This window comes from Acanthochromis polyacanthus, chromosome 19 (genome assembly GCF_021347895.1).
Source record: "Acanthochromis polyacanthus isolate Apoly-LR-REF ecotype Palm Island chromosome 19, KAUST_Apoly_ChrSc, whole genome shotgun sequence".
Lineage (NCBI taxonomy): Eukaryota > Metazoa > Chordata > Actinopteri > Pomacentridae > Acanthochromis > Acanthochromis polyacanthus.
Window position 1 is genome coordinate 19,295,988 of NC_067131.1, and position 23,594 is coordinate 19,319,581.

A 23,594-nucleotide genomic window follows, 5' to 3' on the forward strand; every position below is an offset into this window, starting at 1 on the left:
AGTCTCGAATTTTACATCAGATTTTATAAAATAGGATCATTAACCAACAATGCAGTTGTACGTCGAAACCAATTCATTTGTATGCATGTTTTTTTTACATGTAAACGTTTGCTAAATTGTTAAAATAAACCTTCAGCGTTTATTTTTTGGTGCTGCCTTCACGTACCGTCCGAATTCCAAAATACTACGAAGAGCACAAATAGCAAAAAGTTAATGCTCACTGCTGTTCATTATTGATTCTTTCTCCGCTTTCACTGAGGCACTGTGTGCTTTTGAATCGCTAAAATTTCCAATATTTATGATCACCAGTATTAGTACAAAAGATATACCGAGTAAAAAAATAACTGCGTATAACAGCTATATGAAACTGTTATCGACAACGAATGTATTTGCAGACTCTTCCATTCATAATAGCGTTTAGTCCTGACGTCAGGGAAATCAACACCTGCCTGCGTGCTTACGCGCAGGCGTAAAAAAGTTCGGTGGCGCTAGCTCACCGCCGCTAGTCACCTTTTGCCAGCAGAGAGGGAAGTAACGTTTTGGGGGGTTTAAAGAGAAAAAATCTGGAGACACCATGAAAGAACTGAAGCACCGCTTGGCAACGAGTGCTGGGAGAAAACTGTGAATACCTCCCGCGTTTGGAAGAGACTCAACTTGCGGGGAAATTATCCCGAGTGCGCAGAAGTTTGTGTTTACTGATGTTGTAGCTAGCTGGTTGGCCCTGTTAGCCTGTTAGCGAGAGGTGCGCGTTGTTGGGACTCAAACATTTAGAACTAACCCAAGTGAACAGGCAAGTTCGATAACTGCTGATTTGTCTTAACAGTTTGAAATACCTGATTGGCAGATGTTGCTGGTTAGGCAAACAAACTTGTAACACTTGTGCGGGTCGCAAACTGTGCATCTTGTGGGGTCTAGTCAAACACATTTATTCCTAAAGAGAGAAGACGCACATTAAGACACCTCCAACGTTCAGATCAGCTCGGCGATCTTTAACGTCTTCACTCCCACCACTCTTTGTAGTTACGGATGACAAATCGAGCTTTCATCGTTTTGTACCTGCGACCCGTCCTCCTCATCGGACCTAGTTCATCTGCTTCGTCCGTAATGGGCCCCCAGTTCAGCTAGTGAGACCTGGGGAAACAATCCGCAGCCCGCTAACCATGGGGGGATGTGTGGGAAGATACTGGGAAGGCTGGGAGGACACACAGAGCCGAGGCTCATCCAGGAATGGTGGACGAGGAGGTAAGACTCGAATATGTTAGTAGTGTGTGTGTATGTAGGGTGCTTCAGTAAATCTCAGGAATTTAAAGTCTCATTCTGGTTTTGATTTTCAGGTATGCAGTTCAGTGTGTTAACTCTTCCAGTCCTGCTTCTTTGTATGCATATTTAGTAGTTTCACCATACAGAGAAGTGTATAGGTTGCCAGAGAGTCGCTGTATCCAGGCATTTTTCACTCCTTCCTCCGATTGTTACTCTAAATACATATCAAGTCACGATTTGCGATTGGGTTCCCTTACTCACCATTGTTTTCTGTTGAGGAGCTGATTGCTGCTATACAGAGGAACATAGTGCTATCACTCTGGGTGGTCTTTCTCTGTGGCCAGGGAGCCATTTCCATTCACATGATTTCCCACTTAGAACTGCAAATTTCAAAGCTTGTATGGATGTGTATACAAAGCTCATGTGGGTTGATTAGATGGCGATCATAATGGGCAGTTAGAAAAGCTGAAGTGTTTGTATAATACATTGCACAACTGCAAGTAAAGAGGAAGGATTGATATCATATTGCACTGTTTCATTTTGGATAGGATGTAGGTTTCCTCAGACTGCTCGAGACACATTCTTTGAAGTTCGCCAGTGTGCTGTCCGGACTGAACTTGTGTGTCACCTTACATGCGTTTGCCCCGTCTGCAGAGCATAAAACCACTTCTCTCCAGTCATTACTTACAGGAAGTTCATCTTTACAATGGGGTGTAGCTGCCCTGTGACACTGCATCTGTAACAAGGCTCACAATTTTCTCATCTGTCAGTATAAGCCTCCTTCCTAGTCCCACAACGGCAAACTTACAGGAAGAAATGCTATCTTAAAATTGCTAATATGATAGTTTTGTCATCACCATATTTCTGTGTGGTTAGAGTTGAAGCACGACGTTGTGGCAGCTGCTAACAAAGTAGCAGAGGTGACACTGATTCTCGGAAGTTGGTGATATGCAGATTTATTTTTGTTTCACACCGGGATCTTGAGTTCATGTCTATTAGTTACGCACCTTCCTGGAAGATAACATTCTTCTGAAGATAAATACTGGTGTACTGCCTCCTTTTGTTCTTTTGCACTTGTCTTCCATAGTGACAGATGGAATCTGGGTTGTTGCTTCAGTATTTAACAAGAGTAGATGTTATATTTGCAACTAGACTAAACTGAACACGCAGGCGCCGTGCAACACAATTGGCAGACGCTGTGAATTTCTGCATAGTTTCGACCTCAAACAACAATGACAATGATATTTAACATGACCTTTTATGATGGATGTTGGCACATGTGAAAATGCTTACTTTTTATTGGATGATTAGAGGCTTTACAGACTCAAGTAGGATAGAAAAAGACCATCGGCCTCCTGCTGAGGTGGCTAAAGTTTGCCAGTTCAGCAAATACAGTAAGTTACTGTAGTAAATGGTTGTTTTACTCCAAAGTGAAATGGTGAAAAGGCAGCGATTTCAGCTGAGACTTTCTCAGCTTTCTGTTGATTGCTGAAGACGTATTCTTAGTTGTATGTGTAAATGCAGTGTAATTACCGTTCAGCTCAGTGTTCACTTTATAGTGGCTGTTTAGGAATGTAAATGTCTGTTATTCATTTGGATGCAGGTTCTGTCCCCCTTGTTTGTTGCTGATGGAAAGTTTTGCAGAGAGTCTTCTTTCCAGCATGGATTGTCTCCAGTTTACATCAGAACAACAGGAGATTTTTTAATGTTCATTCCAGCTTTGTGCATCCATAAAAGGAGAAATTAAAGTAGACTTTCTGGACTTCTGACTGCATGGCTTCATTCATAAATTCACACCTAATATTAATTTTAAGGGGCAATAATTAAAGTAATTTGTCTTTCTTTGTTTTGTGCTGAAATGGCTATTTAAAAAGTTGAAGCCATCACAGCCAAGATTCCCAGAGTTTTTGGCGGTGGCTCATGGTAATTTCCCGCCCTGATTGGTATCAACAGACACTCCCTACTAGACCGAGGTTCGATCAAAAACAAGTCGCATCATGTCCTGCTGCATCACTGGCTGGCTTCTCCAACGGAACTGAATATATGCAGCTCGACACACCCTCAGACAGACAGACAGACGGACATGTGAGAAGAGGAGGTCAGCTGCAATTTTTCACCATTTAGGTTAATTGGTTCCAGGTCTTGCCACGCATTGAAGATTTTGTTCTTATTTTCTTTGGATGAGATATCTCAGTGATTTGTGTTGCGTTGTTCATGGAGCCTTTGCATCACAGTCTGAGGAACACAAAAGACTCATTTGTAATCTCAAGGCTGCAATACTCTCAGACAGAACAAGGTCGGACAACATGTCTAGTTTATTTTAAAAAGCGTACTCCTTTAAAGCAGGTACCTTTTGTCACACTAAAGAGACTATTATGGAAGTGGTGGTGGTTGGTATTAAAAAGCAACTCTGGCACTGGTTAAAATTTAGACAGCTATCCAATGTATCTAAAAAAAAAAAATCAGCCTCACAATAATGATGTTTCTATACAACTGAACAGCATCCTCATTTAAGCTTTGAAAAAAAGTGTATTTTCTCCTCCTAAAAGGTCAGACTGTGGTTTAGCTTCCAGTGTGAGAGCCAGAAAATCCACTCCAGGACTCTGACCCAGTAGACAGAGCTTTGTGTCCGGTGTGGGATGATTATTCTTAGAAATAAGTTTTGTTCTCACTCGCTTGGTTAGGTTTAGGCACCAAAACTATGTAGTTAGATTACAGAAAATACCATGGTTTGGGTTAAAAGCAACTGCTTCACAACACGTTTGAAGCATCTCCTGCTTTTCTCTGGGTTCCAGGGTGGCAAGTCCCACCACATCTAACATAGGACTGTTTTACTGCAAAGCAACAACATTTCTCATATGTCACAAACAAACATAGTCTAGCCACGCTACACCCATGTTTCTGATGGCACAAGGGTCTAGGGAAGCTCGACAGGGAGGGAGGCGGGCTAAAAGGTTGTCTATCAAATCCCTCTGCAGCAATTGGTTAGGTATACACCAATCAGCGCAACGAATAGGCTGATGTAGTTCCTTGAGCACCGGCAGATTGTGGCTAAGTCCCGTTAGCTTCCCAACCAGCGGAGCCGCGGAGCCAAACTGGTATATTAAGGATTTGCCATATCCCATCGGCATAAGTCCCAATACGTCTTTCTTCTCAATGAAACACTTAAGTGCCGTCCTTTGTTTATCTTTCAAGTTGAATTTTAGCTTCAAATCTTTAAGGGCTGTGGCCAAAAGCCGAGTCGAAAGATAACTGTTTATTGTGCGCCGGTTGTTTCTGTCAGAATCGTCGTGCCTCTGTCGTCACTTCGTTACGCCCGCCTTCTGACTCTACACTTCATGGTGATTGGTCCGGCCAGTTTTAGGAGAATCCAGCCTCGACCCTTATGGAGGGTAACTAGACCCTCCCTGGCAGAGAATTAATTCGTTGCCGTGGGTTGTCTAGCGCGCCTAGGCTAAAAACAAACATATTCTGAGAAAAAATACATTTCTCTCTGAAAGTAATTTGAGAGTGCAGGTTAGTCAATGCAATTTTAGGACACAGGCTGCAAAGATGATGTCGACTCTCAATTAATCAGTATTAACTTGTCTACATTAATACCGTATTTGCTTTAATGTGCCTAAGGATTGCTACATTTAGGCCTAGTGTCCCAAACTACAGACAATTTTTTGGCCCAAATAGAGCTCTGTTCTACTTGGATGAGGCTATCTACCAATTACCAGTATTCAAAAAGTCCATTTTATTTTGTATTAATTTGACATGCAGTGCATACTGTTCAGAAATATCCCCAGCTGACTTCTTCATTATCAATATTTTGTTAATGTGTTGCTCAATCAATGTTCTTGTTCTTGTCAGGCTGACTTGACAGTGAAAATGTGAAGTTTGTACCTTTTCTAGTTCCAAAAATCCAACATAACCTCAAATTTCAATGAGCAAAATAATTTGTTTGAAAGTGTGCAGTTTTTTTTTTAAAGTAAGCCTGGAAAGTATTAATATATTAAGCTAACTTTTAGAAATATTCATTCAGAGATGGATGAGCAGAAATTATTGAAATGATCCAGAGTATTTCTGAATGAGACTAAAATGTTCATTTTAAATTAAAAATGTACTATTTTGGATGGAGCCTTTACTTTGTACTCTGATTCTGTTTTATGGCCCGATGAGTTGACGTCAGTAGCTATAGAAGGTTTTCTTGCTGTTGTAGTCGCATTAATCAAACAGAACGAGCAGAGAACATATTTTAGCTTGCATGATGATATATCCAAGATAGCAGCCTCTGTGTGGGCTGCGCTGTACTTTTGTCATTTTTGTTAGTTTTTTTTCTCAGTGCAAGCTCCAAAATGTGTCCAATATCTCAACCTCATGTGCAGTACTTGAATAACCATGTGCAATATTGTATTTAAATTCTAATTTATTTTACACAGTACTTCATTACACTGTACTTTTTACTGGGTACTTTTTATGCTTCTTTTAACTGATAGTACTTTTTTTTTAAAGGGAGTGCTTTCTTGTGATTTATAAGTGTGCATACTCTCACATCACAGTTTAAAAAAACGTTCAAACAACAGTTCAAGTAGTTTTTTATTCAGTTATTTATTGTATTTATTTGGTAGGGGACAGTGGACATTAATGAACGCCTATTTATACAGCAATGGAAGTAAATATGCCGGATTATAGCACAATGCTAATTTACATCCACAGTCCCTCGGTAAAAAGAAAAAAAGACATAACAGTCATACATTAAAACAATAAGTCACAACAGAAGCCCATTGCAAAAGCACACAAGTCTTGAGACAAGCTGCCCAGTTCTAAGGAGAGTGAGTGGTGAACAGTGGCAGAAAAAAATCCAGTTGCTCCTATTCTGCTGAGCATGTTGTCAAAAGTAGCTTCATGGAGGCTATGGAGGAGTTTTGCAAGGTTCAGAGGCTGACTTTATCTTCAGCTGCAGAAAGCTGAAGGAAACATTGTGTCGATAAGATGATCGACTACAGCGATAGCAGCCCGCGTGGGAGAGTGTGTGTTCTGAGGAAGCAGTCAGACATCTATCCAGTGTGTGTTGGGTTAAAGAGAACTCTTCTCATCTAACCACTGTTGATCTGCTTCAGTGAACATTCACTGATGTTTGCTTCTAAAGAGAAACGCAGAATAACACCCCACTTTCATTATTTGCCTCATGTCGGAGAATGTGGGAGGCTGTTAAATGTCTTTTACAAGGCCAAAGCAACATTATGCTTAAGTTCCAAGAATCAGGTAATCTTTTACCAGCCACCTGTAGCTGCTGGATGTGCGGTTTTTGTTTGTGCGCCCACATCCAGCTCAGAGAAGCTTTGTGTCCTCGCACATTGTTTATGACACATTTCATTAACATTCATAAATACAACACACTTCACTGTAGCCTCATCACGTGGCACCTGTTTTATGAGCCCAGCAGGATGAAAACACCCTGATATTGCTTCATGTGTCTGCAATGCTTTGCTTTATGTCTCAGTTTTGGTTAAACGAGGTCAGTCTTTGAATCACTTCCTTTTGTTACACCCTGCTTTTCACACATGCACACACAAAACCACATGTATTTCCATGGATTTTATTTCTGCACTCGAGCCATCTAACCATGGGGCAGTCTCTGCAGTACTTTCCTATAACCTTTACATTTTTAGAATGCGGTTTCAGTCGACATTTTCTTTTGTACACAGTTTAGTTCACTTTGTAAAGACTTTTTATGAGGAATTCGGATCGAAAAAGGTAATAATAAAAATGTAATGACAGTGCATGCACAAAACAAGTCAATAGAGATCCAAACAAGATGAGAAAAGCTCCTATGACTACTGCTATTGGTCTCTTGTGATTAGTGCTGAAACTTATTTGCACTCTTGATTAATCTGTCCATTATTTCTCAATTAATTGATTCGCTGTTTGGTCTTTAAAATGTCTGAAAATGATGAGAAATGTCGATCATTGTTTCACAAAGCTGAAAATGATATCCTCCAATGTGTTGTTTTATCCATAGCCCAAGCATGGTCAGTTTACTGTCAAACAGAAGTAAAGAAACCAGAAAATATTCTCATATATTTAGCATTTTCTTAAAATGTTACTTAAACCGATGGATCAATTATCAAAATAGTTGATGATTGATTCAGTCGATATAGTATTTTACTTTGTGATCAAAATGACAAAGTCGGACAAAACAAACACCAAAACAAGACAAAATATTACAAAAATGAGACACAAATCGACAAAAACGAGAAAAAAATGACAAAATATGGGACAAAGGACACCAAACAAAAGAGACAAAGAAATTTTACAAAAAAGTTAAAGCGACAAAAAATGGACAAACAACATAGGTGAGACAAAAAAACAAAATGACAAAAATGATGCACAAAACGAGGAATAAAATGACAAAATGAGACACAAAATGACAAAAGCGAAAAAATTAACGAGACGAACTACACGAAACCAAACAAAAAATCTACAAAAAATTTGACAAGTTACAAAGTGACAAATGACAAAATGAAACAAGAAATTATACAAATGACACAAACAAAACAAAAATAACAAAGGCAAGAAACAAAATGACAAAAAAGTAGACAACTCAAGCTAGATAAAAATAGTAAAAAAAATGACAAAAACACAGAACAACAAATGAAGCATAAAATCACAAAAATAAGACAAAAAGGAAACGCAAAACAACAAAAAACCATAAAACGACAAAAACATGAGACAAATGACGGAATTCAGACAAAAAAAAAAATGACAAAAATCAGACACAAAAGAACAATGAGCAATCTAGTATTTTACTTTATGATCAAAGCAACTTGTCAAGGTCAGGAAATTACTCTAAATTTATAGTTTTACAAACTTACAGTTTGCAGTTAATGTCCTGTCTGTAATTTTTACACTTCACAAATTTGTCCTGCAGGCCAGATTGGACCCTTTGACGGACTGATTTTGATCTGCAGGCCGCATGTTTGACACCCGTGTTCTAGAACAACGGTTCTCAACCCTGTTCCTCAGGACCCACTGTCCTGCATGTTTTAGATGCTTCCCTGCTCCAACACACCTGATTCAAATGATCAGCTCGTCATCAAGCCTCTGCAGAAGCCTGATGACGAGCTGATCATTTGAATCAGGTGTGTTGGAGCAGGAAAACATCTAAAACATGCAGGACAGTGGGTCCTGAGGAACAGGGTTGAGAACCGTTGTTCTAGAGGATATTCTGTCTTACATGATATATAGTTAGACTTAAGTTTTGTCATGTGTTGTAATGTGTGTTGTGTACATGTCCCAGAGATGATATATAATCTGAGGACACACATAATCAAATGAACAAGTGTGTCATTATTTAATGTTTACTATTTTGGGAAATATTCCATTTTTTTGATGAAAGTGTAATGTAAAAGTAAATACTAGTGAAACCAGTTAGCTCACCATAAAGACTGAAAACATGGAGAATCGGCTTACCTCACTTGTGATTGTAATGAAATCCACCTGTCAGTATTTCAAAACGTCACAAAATCCATTTTTCTGCTCTCTTTTACTAGGGTGAACATTATGCAACAAAAATCATATAGATATAGACATTTTTTTAAACAGATATTGCAGTACGAGTTGGCAGTTGTGATATTTCACTTTTTTTTTTTTTTGTCCCCTGCAACAACTATCAAAAATGGTCATGGGATTTTTTTTTGTTCTGCAGTCTGTCCCAAACAACAATATTCTCTAACATCTCTGTAGCACCACAATGCTTCATTTATAATGACATATTGTGGCACTATCAAAGTAGTACACGTGTCGCATTGCATTTTTGATAATATTTCCACTACCTGTTCAGCCAAAGTGATTTTGCCACAAAGTGGAAGCAGGATGATCTGCCAGAAGCCTTTCAGAGAGATCATATTGAGTGGTAGTCGTATTAATAATGTGTTTATTCTAAAAGGTTGCACCACAAGTCATTGACTGCTAAATGCTCATCTGGTCTACGCATGGTAGGTGCTTGGGCTTGTTGTTTGAGAAGAGGTATATTTTGTTGTGCTTTTATACATGATCATACAGTATTATGTATCTACATTTGGATGTGTGTCTTGTGTTGCACTACATGGACCACAGCCACAAATCCTACTTGTGTCTTGCATAGACACCACATGCCCATTTGTACTTTAACTGAGTGTTGTTGAGGAAGCCCTTTTGCCTGTCTTGGGATTCACTCTACTCCAAATGCTAATCCTACACCAGCCCATGTCCTCCAAATTACTCCTCCTGAGCTGCCTGCACTATAAATAATTAGTTTGAAAGAAAGGCAACCTCTTGGATGTGTGCTGTCTCTCTTTATACTCCTCTTCATTTTCCATCACTCTACACTTCGGTTTCTGGCATCTCTGCCCACCAACAATTGTAAATATAGATTTATGCAGGTTAAGTACTTAATTTTAAAATGAAGTAAAAGAGGCTTTTGAAAACGAACTGAAACAGCTAACATTTGGCACCTCTTTAACACACTGATTCTTTTTAAGTAGCAGCCTGTTATATTAGAGGAACTCTACCACATAGGACAGCAAGCTGGTGCAGTAAATCATGAAGAGATTCATTGGTGGCAAATCATAGCTGGCAGGATTGTCAGCTGTCTGATGCTGGCGTCGTGTGTTTGCGTGACCCTTGTGTATTCTCTTCACTTCAGTAAGTGCTCTCCTGGTCGAGGTGTGCGTTGTGTTAATATTGAATGGTGGGAAGCACAGGTAAGGTTACATAGACAGATATAGGCTACACATGCTTCATGCATATTGCAAACTCTGAATGACCTCCTAATTTTAGATTTGGATGACATGTTGGGGCAGGGTGGGATGTTCTCTGTCTCTGGTGACAGCTTGCATTTCTGTCTGCTGCCAGCTCTGCTTATTACTGTTGACAGATAAAAGTACAGAATTTGATTCTGCTTTTTATCAACCTGCTTATTTTCTGCATTCTGTGGTGCACATTTTCACATTGTTATGAGGTCCAACAGAAAGTGGTGTCTCTAAACTGTTGTGTGCATTCCAGATCTCCTCTGTCTTTCTGTTTGAAGATAGAAATTGCACAGCTAGATTGCAGAGAAACTGCAAAAAAACTAGGTTAGTGTTGGCATAGGATCCCTGTCTGACATCCTATAGTGGTACAGAGCACTGCTTTAAATGAGCCTGTGCATTCAGCATGTCTGTTACACACTGAGGATGTGTACAGTCTTTTGCTGGGAGACACTAACAGTAAAGATGCATTTTTTCCCCTTTTACCAAGGAAGCTGCACAGGGCACCTTCAGGTTGTTTAGATACAGAAATATACAGAGTATCTGGGTTTGTTCTGGCTCCACATGAGTGTTTTGGGGCCCATTAATTATAAATGGTCATAAACAGATGGTAAACTTAAGTAAATGAAACCTCAATTAACAAAACACTTTCTTAAAGAATGGATTTTTTTGAATTCTTAAGATTTGTTTCATTTTCTATTTTTATCATTCTGTGCTGGTGAATTTCCTTTGGCGCTGGTTCAAACTTTTTAGGTGGTGGCACAAAATTCTCTGTGTTAAAAATTGACCCTAATTTAACACACAGACGCTTTATGCAATAGCAGCATGCCTGTTTATGTTTGTAACGAAACTTTTGAGTTATTAGTGTGAAGCTTAAAGCTTCTATCTTTAAATTTCTAAGTTCTGAGCTAAGCATTATAGTGGGGGAGCTAAGACCAGCCTCGGGGTCATTTCGTGCACTTTCAGGTTGGAAGCATCAAACTTTTCACACTTATAAAGTAACCCCAGGTGAACATTTCTGGATGGGGAGGCAAGCCGTCAGAGCCCCCTGGTGGCCACCACAGGAACTATAATTTTTCTACCTGGCGAGCATCAATAAAACTGTTAGATATGGTCATTTTTTTTGTCTTTTTTTCTGTGTGTGTTGAAAGGAGAAAATCTAAGCTAACACATTTAGAAATCCCAGATGAACATTTCTGAACAGTGGACAATGACTAGGCACCACCTGGTGGCAACCGAAGGTAATATGATTTTACTACCTGGCGAACATCACCAAAACTGCTGAAAATATGGCAAAGTCAGGGGCAATGAGACCTGGCAAGAAAGCTGACTTGCTAGCTGACTCTGATATCACCGAGGCAAAGGCCACCACAGCTGTTCTGGATGGTGCCATGCTAGCACACTCTCTCAAACCAAACACTTCAAAGACATTCTCGGACTATGTCTCACAAGTCTTTCTGCCTCACATTCGCAATCTCCTGGAGAGTGTGGACAAAGTCGATGTGGTCTTTGATGTGTATGACAAGCATAGCCTGAAGACATCAACCAGGGAGAAGCGAGGGTCTGGTGTGCGTAGACGTGTTGCTCTCACCAATCAGATCCCTCCAAACTGGCAGAGCTTTCTCCGAAACAATGACAATAAGACAGAACTGTTCTCACTTCTTACTGAGCATGTTGCTGTAATTGAAGTGGAACATAAGCAAGTCCTGTGCACAGTGAAAGAGAATGTTGTCTGCAGTTCAGGAGTAGCAGACAAATCTAAGCCAGAACCGTGTACTCAGGAAGAGGCTGATACACGCATCATGCTCCATGTAATGGATGGAGCCAGCAAAGGCCACACATGTATCTTGATCAGGACTGTGGACACGGATGTTGTCGTTCTTGCTATTGCTTTCTTTCACAGTTTCATTATTTCAGAGCTGTGGATTTTGTTTGGCACTGGGAAAAGCCAAAGATACATTGCTGTACATGAGATTGCTTCTGCTCTGTCACCACCCAAGGCACGCGCCCTACTCTTCTTCCATGCCTTTACAGGATGCAATGTCACATCCTTCTTTTCCAGTAGAGGGAAGAAGAGGGCCTGGGATACCTGGACCGCCTTCCCAGAGGCAACAGACGCATTCTCTTTCTTGGCAGATACGCCAAATGATTTACCAGAGGATGTGGTTGCTCTTGTTGAGAGATTTGTTATGGTAATGTATGACCGCACAAGTGAACTTTCCAGTGTCAATGAGGCCAGACAGCATATGTTCTCAAGAAAGTCTAAAACATTTGACGGCATCCCTCCAGCAGGAGCTGCACTCAGACAGCACATCCTTAGAGCCACATACCAAGGAGGACACATGTGGGGCAAATCCCTTGAAAAAGCAGCACCTCTACCTAGCCCTTCCTTGTTTGGTTGGGAATGGGATGAGGGATCTTGCCGGTGGACTCCAAAGTGGACCACCCTCCAACAGGCTCATGAGATGTGCTATGAGCTCATCCATTGTAACTGTAGGGTTTCGTGCAGAGGTGCGTGTACCTGCTACAATGCAGAGCTCAAGTGCACAGGCCTCTGCCACTGTGAAGGCCATTGCTTCCAGACAGACAACTTAAACTTGAGTGTAGCCGCAATATCCCGTCTTGTCTCACTAGGTTTCGTCTGCCCATCATCTACTCTGCCTATACCCAGACTGGACCACGCAACAACTGCCATCATTAATGGCCATGTCAGTTGTCTTGCGTTTGGTTCCTGTAGATTTCCATGGCTTTCACTGTATCATAAAATATTTCACAAGCCATACGGATGGACCACTTGATAGTTTGACCAGCTTACTCCCTAACCATAGTTGTGTAAAGCAACATTCACTGAAATTTTGAATTTCGATTTCATGCATGTTTGTATCATAATTTCAGCTGATGATATGGCCACCAGAGAAATCTGGCAGTATGCCTCTCTATAAAATCATGTTCACTTACACTACTTTTCAAACATGCTAATTTCTTTATGCTTCCAAATTATTAAGATGAAATATGAAAATAACGGTGTCATATTTAATCATTTAAATCATATCTAACAGTTTCATGGACATTCGGAAAAAAGGTTAAGCTCCTGCAATGTCAATCAGGGATTATCTTCCTCTCCTTAGATGCTTATCTGTGTTTACAAATGTGCCAAATATTCTGCTTCCAACATACAGAGAATGAAAATTTGAGATAGATTTGCTCACTTTTAACAGTTTAACTGACGCTTGCCAGGTAATGAAATTATAGTTTTTGCGGTTGCCACCAGGTGGTGCCTACTGCCTGTCAACTCTTTAGAAATGTTCACTTGGGGTTTCTAAATGAGATTTTCTGCTTAAAACACATGCAGAAGAAAAAAATATTTTAAAAAATGACCATATATAACAGTTTTTGTGACGCTCGCCAGGTAGAAAAATGTTAGTTCCTGCGGTGGCCACCAGGGGGCTCAGACGGCTTGCCTCCCCATCTAGAAATGTTCACCTGGGGTTACTTTATAAGTGTGGAAAGTTTAATGCTTCCAACCCGAAAATGCACCATCTTATGCCTACATCCTCCACTATTAACTTTAGGCTTTATCAGTAACAATCAGTGCATTAAAAAAATCTGAGTCATAAGATATACACTAATTAACTTGTCTATCTATTATCAATTGCAGGACGTAACGAGCCTCTTAAAAAAGATCGGCCCAAGTGGAAGAGCGACTATCCAATGACGGAGGGTCAGCTACGGAGCAAGAGAGATGAATTCTGGGACACAGCACCAGCCTTTGAGGGCAGAAAGGAGATCTGGGATGCCCTGAAAGCCGCTGCCGTGGCCCTGGAGTGTAACGACCATGAGTTAGCCCAGGCTATAGTGGATGGAGCTAGCATCACACTGCCACATGGTGAGGACAGAAACGCAGTCTGCAAAACACACAGTTCTTAACCATTTCAGATTTAATACAAAGGACATCTTTATACTCATAATTCTGTGAAATACACAAATCACAGAAAGAACTGGTTTATCGAAGCTGTACATATGTAGGACAACCCAGGTGGTTATCACATTTCTGTATCAGTAATTTTGAGTGACAGCCTGTCTTGTTTTCTTTGACATCCCTCCCCAGGTACTCTGACAGAGTGTTATGATGAACTCGGAAACCGCTACCAGCTGCCTGTCTACTGCCTGGCGCCACCCATCAACCTCATCTCAGAGCGTAGTGATGAGGACCCCAGCGACAGCCCTGAACCCCCAGTAGCACCCAAGAAGGAATTCCAGCTCAAGGTACCATGATGAGTACACAACTCCTAAAACCTGCACTGAGTTGCTTCAAGTATATCAAGTGTTTCACCTCTGTATGAACACATGCATGCTAAACAATGTGCATAAATTAAAACTGTGACTGTATAACATTTAATAACTAAAGCATAAATGCACGTCTCAAACCATTACAATGCACTGATCATTTCTGCAATTGGGATAATCTGTGCAAATTCCTGGTCTTTCTCTGTTTGGTCTTTCAGTAGTTTGAAGCGGCAAAAAGAAAGGCAACTTTGGACAGAATTGCGACAGCAAATGTTAACTTCCTGTCGTTATTAGTCAGCACACAGAATAAAAAGTGGAAATAGATTTTGAGGAAGATGATACACTGGCAGATATGCAACTTATAATCCATCTGTACCATATGAAAACAAGAAAAGAACTCAGTACTCCAAAAAGGTTGCACAGTCGAAAAAATTCATAGCAAAAATCACGGCGCCAGAGATTGTGGCCATTTAGTTTAGATGTACCCACAAACAAAATGACCTTGTGCTGAGAACATGTGTGTGTTATGCATGTGTACATTGTGTATGGTTACTGAATCGCGTGACCTAAATATGTATCAGGCAGCGGGAAGTGATGGGACTCAGAAACACCCCCACAATTTAGTCATTTGTTCCTTTTATCATTTCCAACAAATAAGTCCACAGCATTCGATTTGTAGTAGAATTTCAGTCATGTGATCATCAGCTGACGGTGTTCACTTGATGTCATAGTTACAGTGATGCACAACCGCTATCTCACACTGATACAGAAATCCTTAACAAATCCATGGATCCAGACTATAGGATCCATCCCTGCTAAAATTTAATGAGGTGATCCCTGTGTCATTTCTGACCTCCCCTGAAAATTTCATCCAAATCTGTTATTCCGTTTTGAGTAATGTTGCTAACCGACAGACAGACCAACGCAGATTGTCACATAACTCCGTCGTGTTCCTTGGAAGAGTAACCAACCTCGATTGTGAGTCACTGTGTCCACCAGGTCTTTAGTCAGCAGGTTTTACATATGTTCTCATTGGTTAGACAATCACCAGTGTTACTTTCATAAAGAGAAAAGATCAGTATCAACAACCTTCCAGGATGAATGCATTATATTTGGCAGTGGGAGTAATCTAACCTTTTAAGACCTGTTTTTTTTTTTCCACAACTTTGATATCACACAACCCAGTGGAAACTGCTAATTGTAACTTATTTAACATTTACTGAAGATCTGAGTCAGCTCCAGACTAATCAACACCATGTTAATGAAGTCATCAGTGGAGTTGTGTTGTGTTCAAATCTATGACCAAAAAGCTGGCTTTTTGTCTTTATCTGTAGCTCATTTAAGCAAAAAACGCTAGCAGGTAGAAGTCAATTCAGTTAATCTACTGACAACATCCAGATTTTTTCTCTGTCACCAGTCAATTGTTTGGCAAATGGGTAGGGTTTTCAGCAACCAAAATAAACTTTGACTCCACTACACCACTCCAGGTAGCTCTTGATTGACTCTTCCACGCCCTGTTCCTCTGTAGGTTCGACTGTCCACAGGAAAGGATCTACGCCTCAGCGTCAGCATGGCCGACACCATCGGGCAGCTGAAGAAGCAGCTGCAGGCCCAGGAAGACATCGATGCCACCCACCAACGCTGGTTCTTCTCCGGGAAGCTACTCACAGACAAGACGCGGCTACAAGACACTAAGATCCAGAAGGACTTTGTGATCCAGGTCATCGTCAACCCGCAGGCCCTCCGAGCCCCCAAGCTGTCACCGACCACCACGGCCTCCTCCCCTGCTTCTGAATAACAGGACAAAGAGGAACGATGGAGGAGTCATGCAGATGAAGGACCAGATGTGCCTCCAGTGCTGGATAACTTATTCTTTTTGACAACAGACACTGTTACTGAATAAAAATTAAACTGTGGAGGTACAAAACTATTTTTAGGCAAAAAATAAATAAATAAGAGAGTGACTCAAATGCTGCTTTCTTTCACGTACCATGTTCAATGTGTTCCTCTGCCGAGTTGTTCCAGTTGTCACACTAAGTCTGGAGATCTTCACCTGCTTTGAGCCATCTTGAATTGAAGCAGAGCTCACAGCCTTTAAAGCCACATATGAAATGTGCACATTATGACTAAACTCTGCCCTTTTGTCTGACCTACGTGCCAATGGAGGAAATGCAGAGGTGTTGGTTCTAAAGCACATTTCTACTATGACACCTATCAACTGTGCTCTGCCATCTTTTTCTCCTCCACAGAAACAAGAAAGGAAGGCAAAGAGCGTGACGCTGAACATTTTCTTTCTCATTTTCCTTCCTTCTTTAATTGAGGAAATATTGTAAACTGAGCTTTTTTGCACATTTAAACATTGTTACTATACTTTTGTGGTAGTTTGTGTGCCTTCTACAAGACAAAAAAAGGGTTAATGTCCGGAAAGACGTAGGTTTTACCGCTAGGCTAAGCCTTCTGTATTTTTTAAATTCAGGAACTCTTAGATCAATCTAAGCTATAACTGCTGCCTTTTTTTAAGATTTCATAAGTCTCGTAGACAAAACATATGATGGGTGCGTGTTCGACCCATAATACATTGGAATTTGATGTAGCTCACAAAGACAATAGTGGTGTACAAATCGGAGATTAAGTCATTATTGCTGTCTGTGAAGGGAAAGAGAAACTCCCATGCAACAAGTATTGTCTTAACAGCTGCGTTCCCCTTAATGACCCCCACCACCACCAGGAGGGAGCACAGCCCTTATATAATCACTTCAGTTGCTTTAGAGGTAGTTGTCCTTCTTTTCACCACTTGATGAATGTAATTGCCTTTTTTTCTTGATGTGGTTTGGTTACTTTGAGGAAAAATAGTTGTCCATTTTCTTCACCAGCATACAGATGCTTTGTTATGGAGCGGTGAGTGAAAAGCTAAAGGCTACAAAAAGCTGCAGATTTTTCAGGTTATCCAGAAGTACTAGTGAGCCTCACAGGGAATATTTTTGATTTAGTGGCATGACCTGCAAGTACACTCCAGTGTTCTAAACTTTACAGTCAATTTACTTGCTACGGGACAGTGCGTAACATTTAATGATAGTTGTATTTTCACTGCAGGAACTAGCAACATTACTGCTACTTAATGGACTGGATTTGATCAGTTTGTTGTATAGTTGTGACTAATTTGCCTAAACTGAGCTGGTCTCTATACCATGGTGAAGACGCAGATCTTTTGGGGGGGGTTCTTCGGATAGAAAATTCAAGGTACTGCTGAAGAGAAATTAACTTTAATGATGTGATGATCATCTCTTCAAAAAGGGCTTGGAGATTAGCCATTTACAGCACAAAGCTCCCATTGCAAACTGTAGGTGTGGAGTTTTAAGGATATGGGCGTTACCCAGGCAAAAAGACTCAAATCTACCATTCTATTCAGTTGCATTGTGGGAAATATAGGTGGTTTTTTGGAACTTGAGATGTTACAAGGGTTTATAGTGTGGATATCACAGGATCTGCTGCTTTAATTGAGACCATTTTTCAAACTATTTGTCCCACAACTTTCTGAATTTAAATACTAAATTGCTGCTGTGCCTCTTTAACAGCCCCTCATCAAAAGTTCACGGGTTTGATATGAAAGCGAAAAGTTGACACCATGTTTGAAAAGTAACAGTCATCACATTTTCCTTCCTGGCAGATAAACCAGATTCTCCAATTTAGGTCGTGACGCCTTTTATGTGGTCGCTTTCTGGTAAATTCACTGAGTATGAGAGGGAACAAAGCGACAAATTTATGTCACAGTGTCAAAAAGTCTTTTCTCAAGACATCTTGCTTGTGATTCAAAGGGTATTTCAATTTCGCACTGAGCAGTGCAGTACTGCTTTTGCCTGCACATTGTAGCACAAAGCCATGAATTTATGCTGGCAGCTCCAGGCTGAAGTTTCCATCAGGCCTCACTCCAGCTCCGTTTGTGACAGATTTGTGTCTGAGTGCTGTGAAAATCCACTGAGTTGCATTTGGTTTCTAATACTAATGAATCACGTGCATATCATGAAATAGAACTTTATCTGTTTTTCATTTCCAATCATTTTGTCGTACGTCTGATTAGCTGTCAGTGAGCTGAGTGTTAGCACATAAAACAAGACAGGACTAAAAACAGATCAAGCGTGTCATTGATGCTCTTAGTTTGTCCTATATGTATGGAAATAAGGCCATAATTGTTTTCACTTTAAAAGCCACTGAATACCTAACTGTGACATTTAACCACTGCAAAATGAATCCAGCTGAATATATAGAATCAATTTATATTCACATTTTGAAACTGGATTTAAAATTACAAGTAACATGAACATAGTTTATTTGACGTGTAAATTTTGTACATTTTTTTCCTGAAACCTTGAAGTTTTTCTAAATTTGCAAACCTTAAATCTGCCTAGAGAAGCAAAACCACTCTGCTTCTGTGTGTCAGTTACTAACATAGCACTGACAGATTTGGGTTTCTTGTGATTATTCAGGGTCTTGGTGGGCTTTGCTTTCATTCACCGCTCCTTCCTGACACATCATTCTCCATCAGTGGGAGGAATAAACCTGAACTGAGCCACAGCTCACCATATCAAGAACGTTTTCATTCTGTTTTATCTTTTTTAACCAGTTTCAGCCTTGATGCTCATTACAGTTTCCTATTTACATCCAGAGCGTTTTGTTTTCTGCTTTCCCTTTACCTGTGGTTCTTAAAGGGAAATTTGGTAATCATTGTATGCAAACTTGAATGAGCATTTCTCTCTGTATGTGCAATACAATAGACATAGACCTCATTTTTATGTCTGATTTTGCAGATTTCATAGAGCACCAGCCATAAGTATTGTTAAAGTAATGTCAAACTACAGGTACAAGCCTGCTATGATCTGATTCCTGTGTCAGATAATCAGCTGCCACTGTCAGTGGCTTTAAATATTCATGTCTATCACTTTGAAATGTATTCCCAGCTGTCGCCTTGACCATTGGGCCTCATTGTCTTTTACAGAATAAATATCTAAACATTATAAATGCTGGCACACCTTCATTCCGCTGTGTTCGTTTAGCATTCAGCTCTTCTTGTCTCAGCTGTGAAGGTCACTGAGCATCAGGATGGGAAACGCTCTGCTGACAACTTTATCGATAGCGGCTCCTGTTACAGCATCCTCGCTGAGGTGAACCACGACTGGGTGTTTGTCCCCATTTATCTGACTGCACATCCCTGTGTCCGTCCTCACTTTGTGCTCTTTTTTTCAGTACTTCAGGAGGTAAGATTTAGCAGGCACCATTGTATCATGTTAAACTTAAAGGGGCCTCGTGATACTACAATATGAAAAGGATTGCAGAGTTTTAAGATCATGGAACTATAAAAGAGACGCCATTGCATAGTGCTGTAGCAACTACTAAAACCAATGCCCTTCACTCTTCAACACAGAAGGTGATTTTTACTTCGCCAAGGATCGCGGCAGAGTTATGTGATGATTGGCGTACGTTTGTCCTTCAGTGAATCTGTCTGTGCACAACATTAGTCAAAAAGGGACAAAGAGATTTGGATGAAATTTTCAGGGAAGGTCAGAAATGACAGAAGGACCACTTCATTAGATTTTCGCAGTGATGCAGCTTATAGTCTGGATCCGCGGATTTGTTAAAGATTTCTGTATCATTACGAGATAGAGGAACGTCACTGTAACTATGACAACAAGTAAACGTTACGTCAGCTGCCTGCTGTGGTCACGACTGCGATCCTACTACAAATCCACCGCTGCAGGTTTATTGGGACTTATATGTTGGAAATGATACCAGGAACAGATGATTAAAATGTGGGGGTGTTTCCGAGCCCCGTCAATTCCCGCCACCAGCTACATATTTAGGTTTCGCGATTCAGTATCCGTACATAACGTACACATGCATAACACACACCTGCGCTCATCGTAAGGTCATTTTTCGTTAAAGACTTCATCCGTGGGAAATGATACGACTGAGCAGCCTTGGCATAGTACTGCGTGCTGAGTGCTTTTCTTGTTCAAAAAGGGACATTTTTGGTTTTCTACCATCTATTAGTTTATTAATTTTCCTTTCTCAAAATGGACAAAGCAATACAAGCACCCTGTTTCTAAACACTTTAGCCCCTTGTAATTTCCAGTTACTCAAATCTCGCTCAATAAAAGAGGAGCTTAGAGTGAGGACAGACAGGTGTATCGTACATGGAGGTCGTTTTGAGATGTGAAAATTCTGCTGTGGATTGCGAGTAAATGTGAGGGTGGATTTCTCTTAACAGGTGATGCAGCTCATAAGTGATTGGCATCACTTCAGGAATGAAGGGTTTCTCATTTGGCAGCTTTAGCTCCTTTGTCCTCACGTCTCTTCCCATCATCACATCCTCAGCAGCAGGATCTGAAACATGACGAGGAGACATGAGTAACACAGAACCCCCAGAGAGTGGTTAATACCTGTGTGGGTGAACCCTGAGTCTACATCGCCTTTAAATGTCTCATTGTGCCCCTTTCCAGCAAATTAAGACAAATCTCACGTCCCCAGAGTGTTCTTCAGCTCAAAATGCTGCAAAGATTTTTTCACCATCACTGCTTTTAGCCCTGTTCTAAACAAGTTGCTGCTGTCCACGTTGCCACCAAGAAGAAAACTCTGCATCTGATTGACAACTTGAAGCAAAATAATTTACCACACTGCAGAGATGAGGACTTATCGTTGCTGCAAACTTCCTATCTGAGCAATCATTTGGCATGGAAATACCACAGGATACCCAGCACGACTTTGTTTTTAACTCATGTACGGTGAGTTTGTCAGACAACATTGCAGGAAATGGCTCTGAAGTGACCCCTGTTGAAGGTGTTGTGTTAATGGGATGCATTCCAGTCACTACTTTATACTTGTGTAAAAATATGTAAATGAAAACAGCTTTTTGGGAGGAAATCTGCTGTATATAAATGCAGCATACCTAAGCACACAAAGCAGGAGAGGGAAAAACGATGTAAACACCTGCTGAGTTTAAGCTGTTTGTTGGTTTTTGAGAGTCCTTTAACTTTACAGTTTCCACAGAGCTCTGACCTGTGGGCCTACAATCAAAGTTAGTGATACTGTTTGCACAACATGAAAACACTGAGGATTTTCCTGTTATGGTGACATTAGAATTAAAGTAATCCACAGGGTCTTCAGTTCTTCAGATGCTGAGATTGCATGAAGACCCTTGACCCTACTCCTCACTTGATTTTTTACATCAGTAACTGTTTTAAGGTCTTAAAACTTTTATTTGCTGGTGTCAAGTCTTCTTTAATACTCCATGGTGCTCATTTAATAAATTATGGTCTGATTTAAAGTTATATTTACGATAAACAGGGTAAATACTCCATGGTGCTCATTTAATAAATTATGGTCTGATTTAAAGTTATATTTACGATAAACAGGGTGTGCTTTAGGGCGTGGCTACTTTATGATTGACAGATGACAACCATTTTGGCATGTGTAGCAAGTTTTAAGTCTTTACACCACAGGCTATTCACATCTGGCTTCAAAAGATCAAATGGTAATGGCCAAGGCTTTGAAACAGCCATCCACAAACCAATGAGTCACGTCACTGTGGCTATGTCTATCTTATATATAGAGTCTATGTAATACACCCTCAGTTTATTGCCTATGCAATAATTGCTCTTCTGCCCCCTTAATGCAGGACAGAGACTTTATCTTACATATGTTGTGTCCCTGGCTTCAGAAAAAAATCCTCAAGGTTACTCTGTAAGTCTGATTCCTCTCAGCAAATCACATCTAAAATCTGAGTCATCGTCAGACACAGAGGTCAGACAGACAAAGTTCAAGAAAGATCTTGTTTGATGCATAGTGCAGCAACATTTGTGTCCGTTTAAAGTTGTGAATTTTACTCTACTGTGTCCTAAACTACTTCACCTCCGTTAGCATGGATAGTTAGGGTTTAAGACAGATTCAGCGTTTCAAGTGACATTTAGTCTAAGTTTGCAAAAAGTTTGGCACTTAAAAAATGTGTAATAGGACAAGTGCTCAAAGTAGTGCTCAAGTCAACTTCCGGCAAATTTCAAGTGTTTGAAGATGTTTAAAACGTCAACATTAAATGACCAGTGTGTGAGTTTTTGTGGCATCTGGCAGTAAGGTGGCTCCTGGCAGCCCCTTCCTAGAGCCACTGTTATTTTGTCCATTCTGGGCCACTGTAGATGCAACATGGTGGACATTAGTGGTGTGCGATACTGCAAGATTTGGTATCGATCCAATACGAAGTAAATGCAGGGCCACTATCACCGATACCGATATTTCAGACTAACTTTTTCAGTAGCTGGTAGGTTTAGAACAAAGGTTCATTGGTCTATATGGTCGTCCACATCTGGAATGAAGATGAGATCTAAGAATCAGACTAATTCCTGGGTAGGTTTTCTATGAATCAGATGAGAAAGACTGTGGGATGCTGATGAAAGCACAATCACAATGTGAGGGGGATAACCTCCTTTAACAGCATTCATTTTTGACAGTTTGGTCAATATTTGTGTAATACTTCTGTCACAGAAATAGGAAATGCTCTTTGAAGATGCATTTTTATATAAAATTTTTGGCACACAGTTATTTTTGTAATGATGAATACGAAAAACATATTTGGATTGATACGTCCACCTCTAGTGGACATTGTAGAAAAACACCTCCTCCTTCTGGAGATATGGAGGGCTAATTTGAAGGTAATGGAAGCACCACAATTCTTACTTTCAGATGATTATGCGCTAAAACATAAACATGAATATATGATTCAGTTTCTGTATAAATCTAACCTTTAACTGAAACTCACATGATAGCTTTCAAACAATTAAGAGAACAGATGAGCTAAAAGTAGGTTTATTTTTTTCAGACTTTAGCTAATGTTTGTGAATTGCTAGAATTTTTACATATTCAGGCTCCTGAACGAAATTCAAACAAAACCAAATGAGAACTCAAACTCACTCTTCCACATTTTGAGATGTTTTCTTAACTGAGATTGCTTAGAGAACTTTGCAGTTGAAAGTATTGTATCTTTCTTCATTCATTGAGAAACCTTAATGGGTTAAACATCAGTCAGGATGAAAGCAAATGGACACTGTTGTTGCACAAATCAACATAATTACATCTTGTCTTACACATCTTAGTACATTTTTACACATCTGAACATGAGTAAGTGATATGTGATAATTTGTCTGCATAACTGTATAATTAAGTTCAATAAAAACCCATAATGGGTAATTTTTCGTAGCAAATAACATTCAATACATTTTTATCCCTGTC

At 40.2% G+C, this 23,594-nt stretch overlaps 1 protein-coding gene across 1 annotated transcript; it reads left to right on the forward strand.

Moving 5' to 3' along the window:
* The first annotated feature begins 475 nt into the window (after positions 1–475).
* On the forward strand, positions 476–19,337 carry ubtd1b (ubiquitin domain containing 1b). Its single transcript, XM_022208920.2, has 4 exons — positions 476–1,242; positions 13,693–13,920; positions 14,143–14,300; positions 15,850–19,337. The coding sequence occupies exons 1-4, from the start codon at positions 1,161–1,163 to the stop codon at positions 16,117–16,119; spliced, it is 738 nt and encodes a 245-aa protein (XP_022064612.2). The 5' UTR covers positions 476–1,160; the 3' UTR covers positions 16,120–19,337.
* The last annotated feature ends 4,257 nt before the right edge of the window (positions 19,338–23,594 follow it).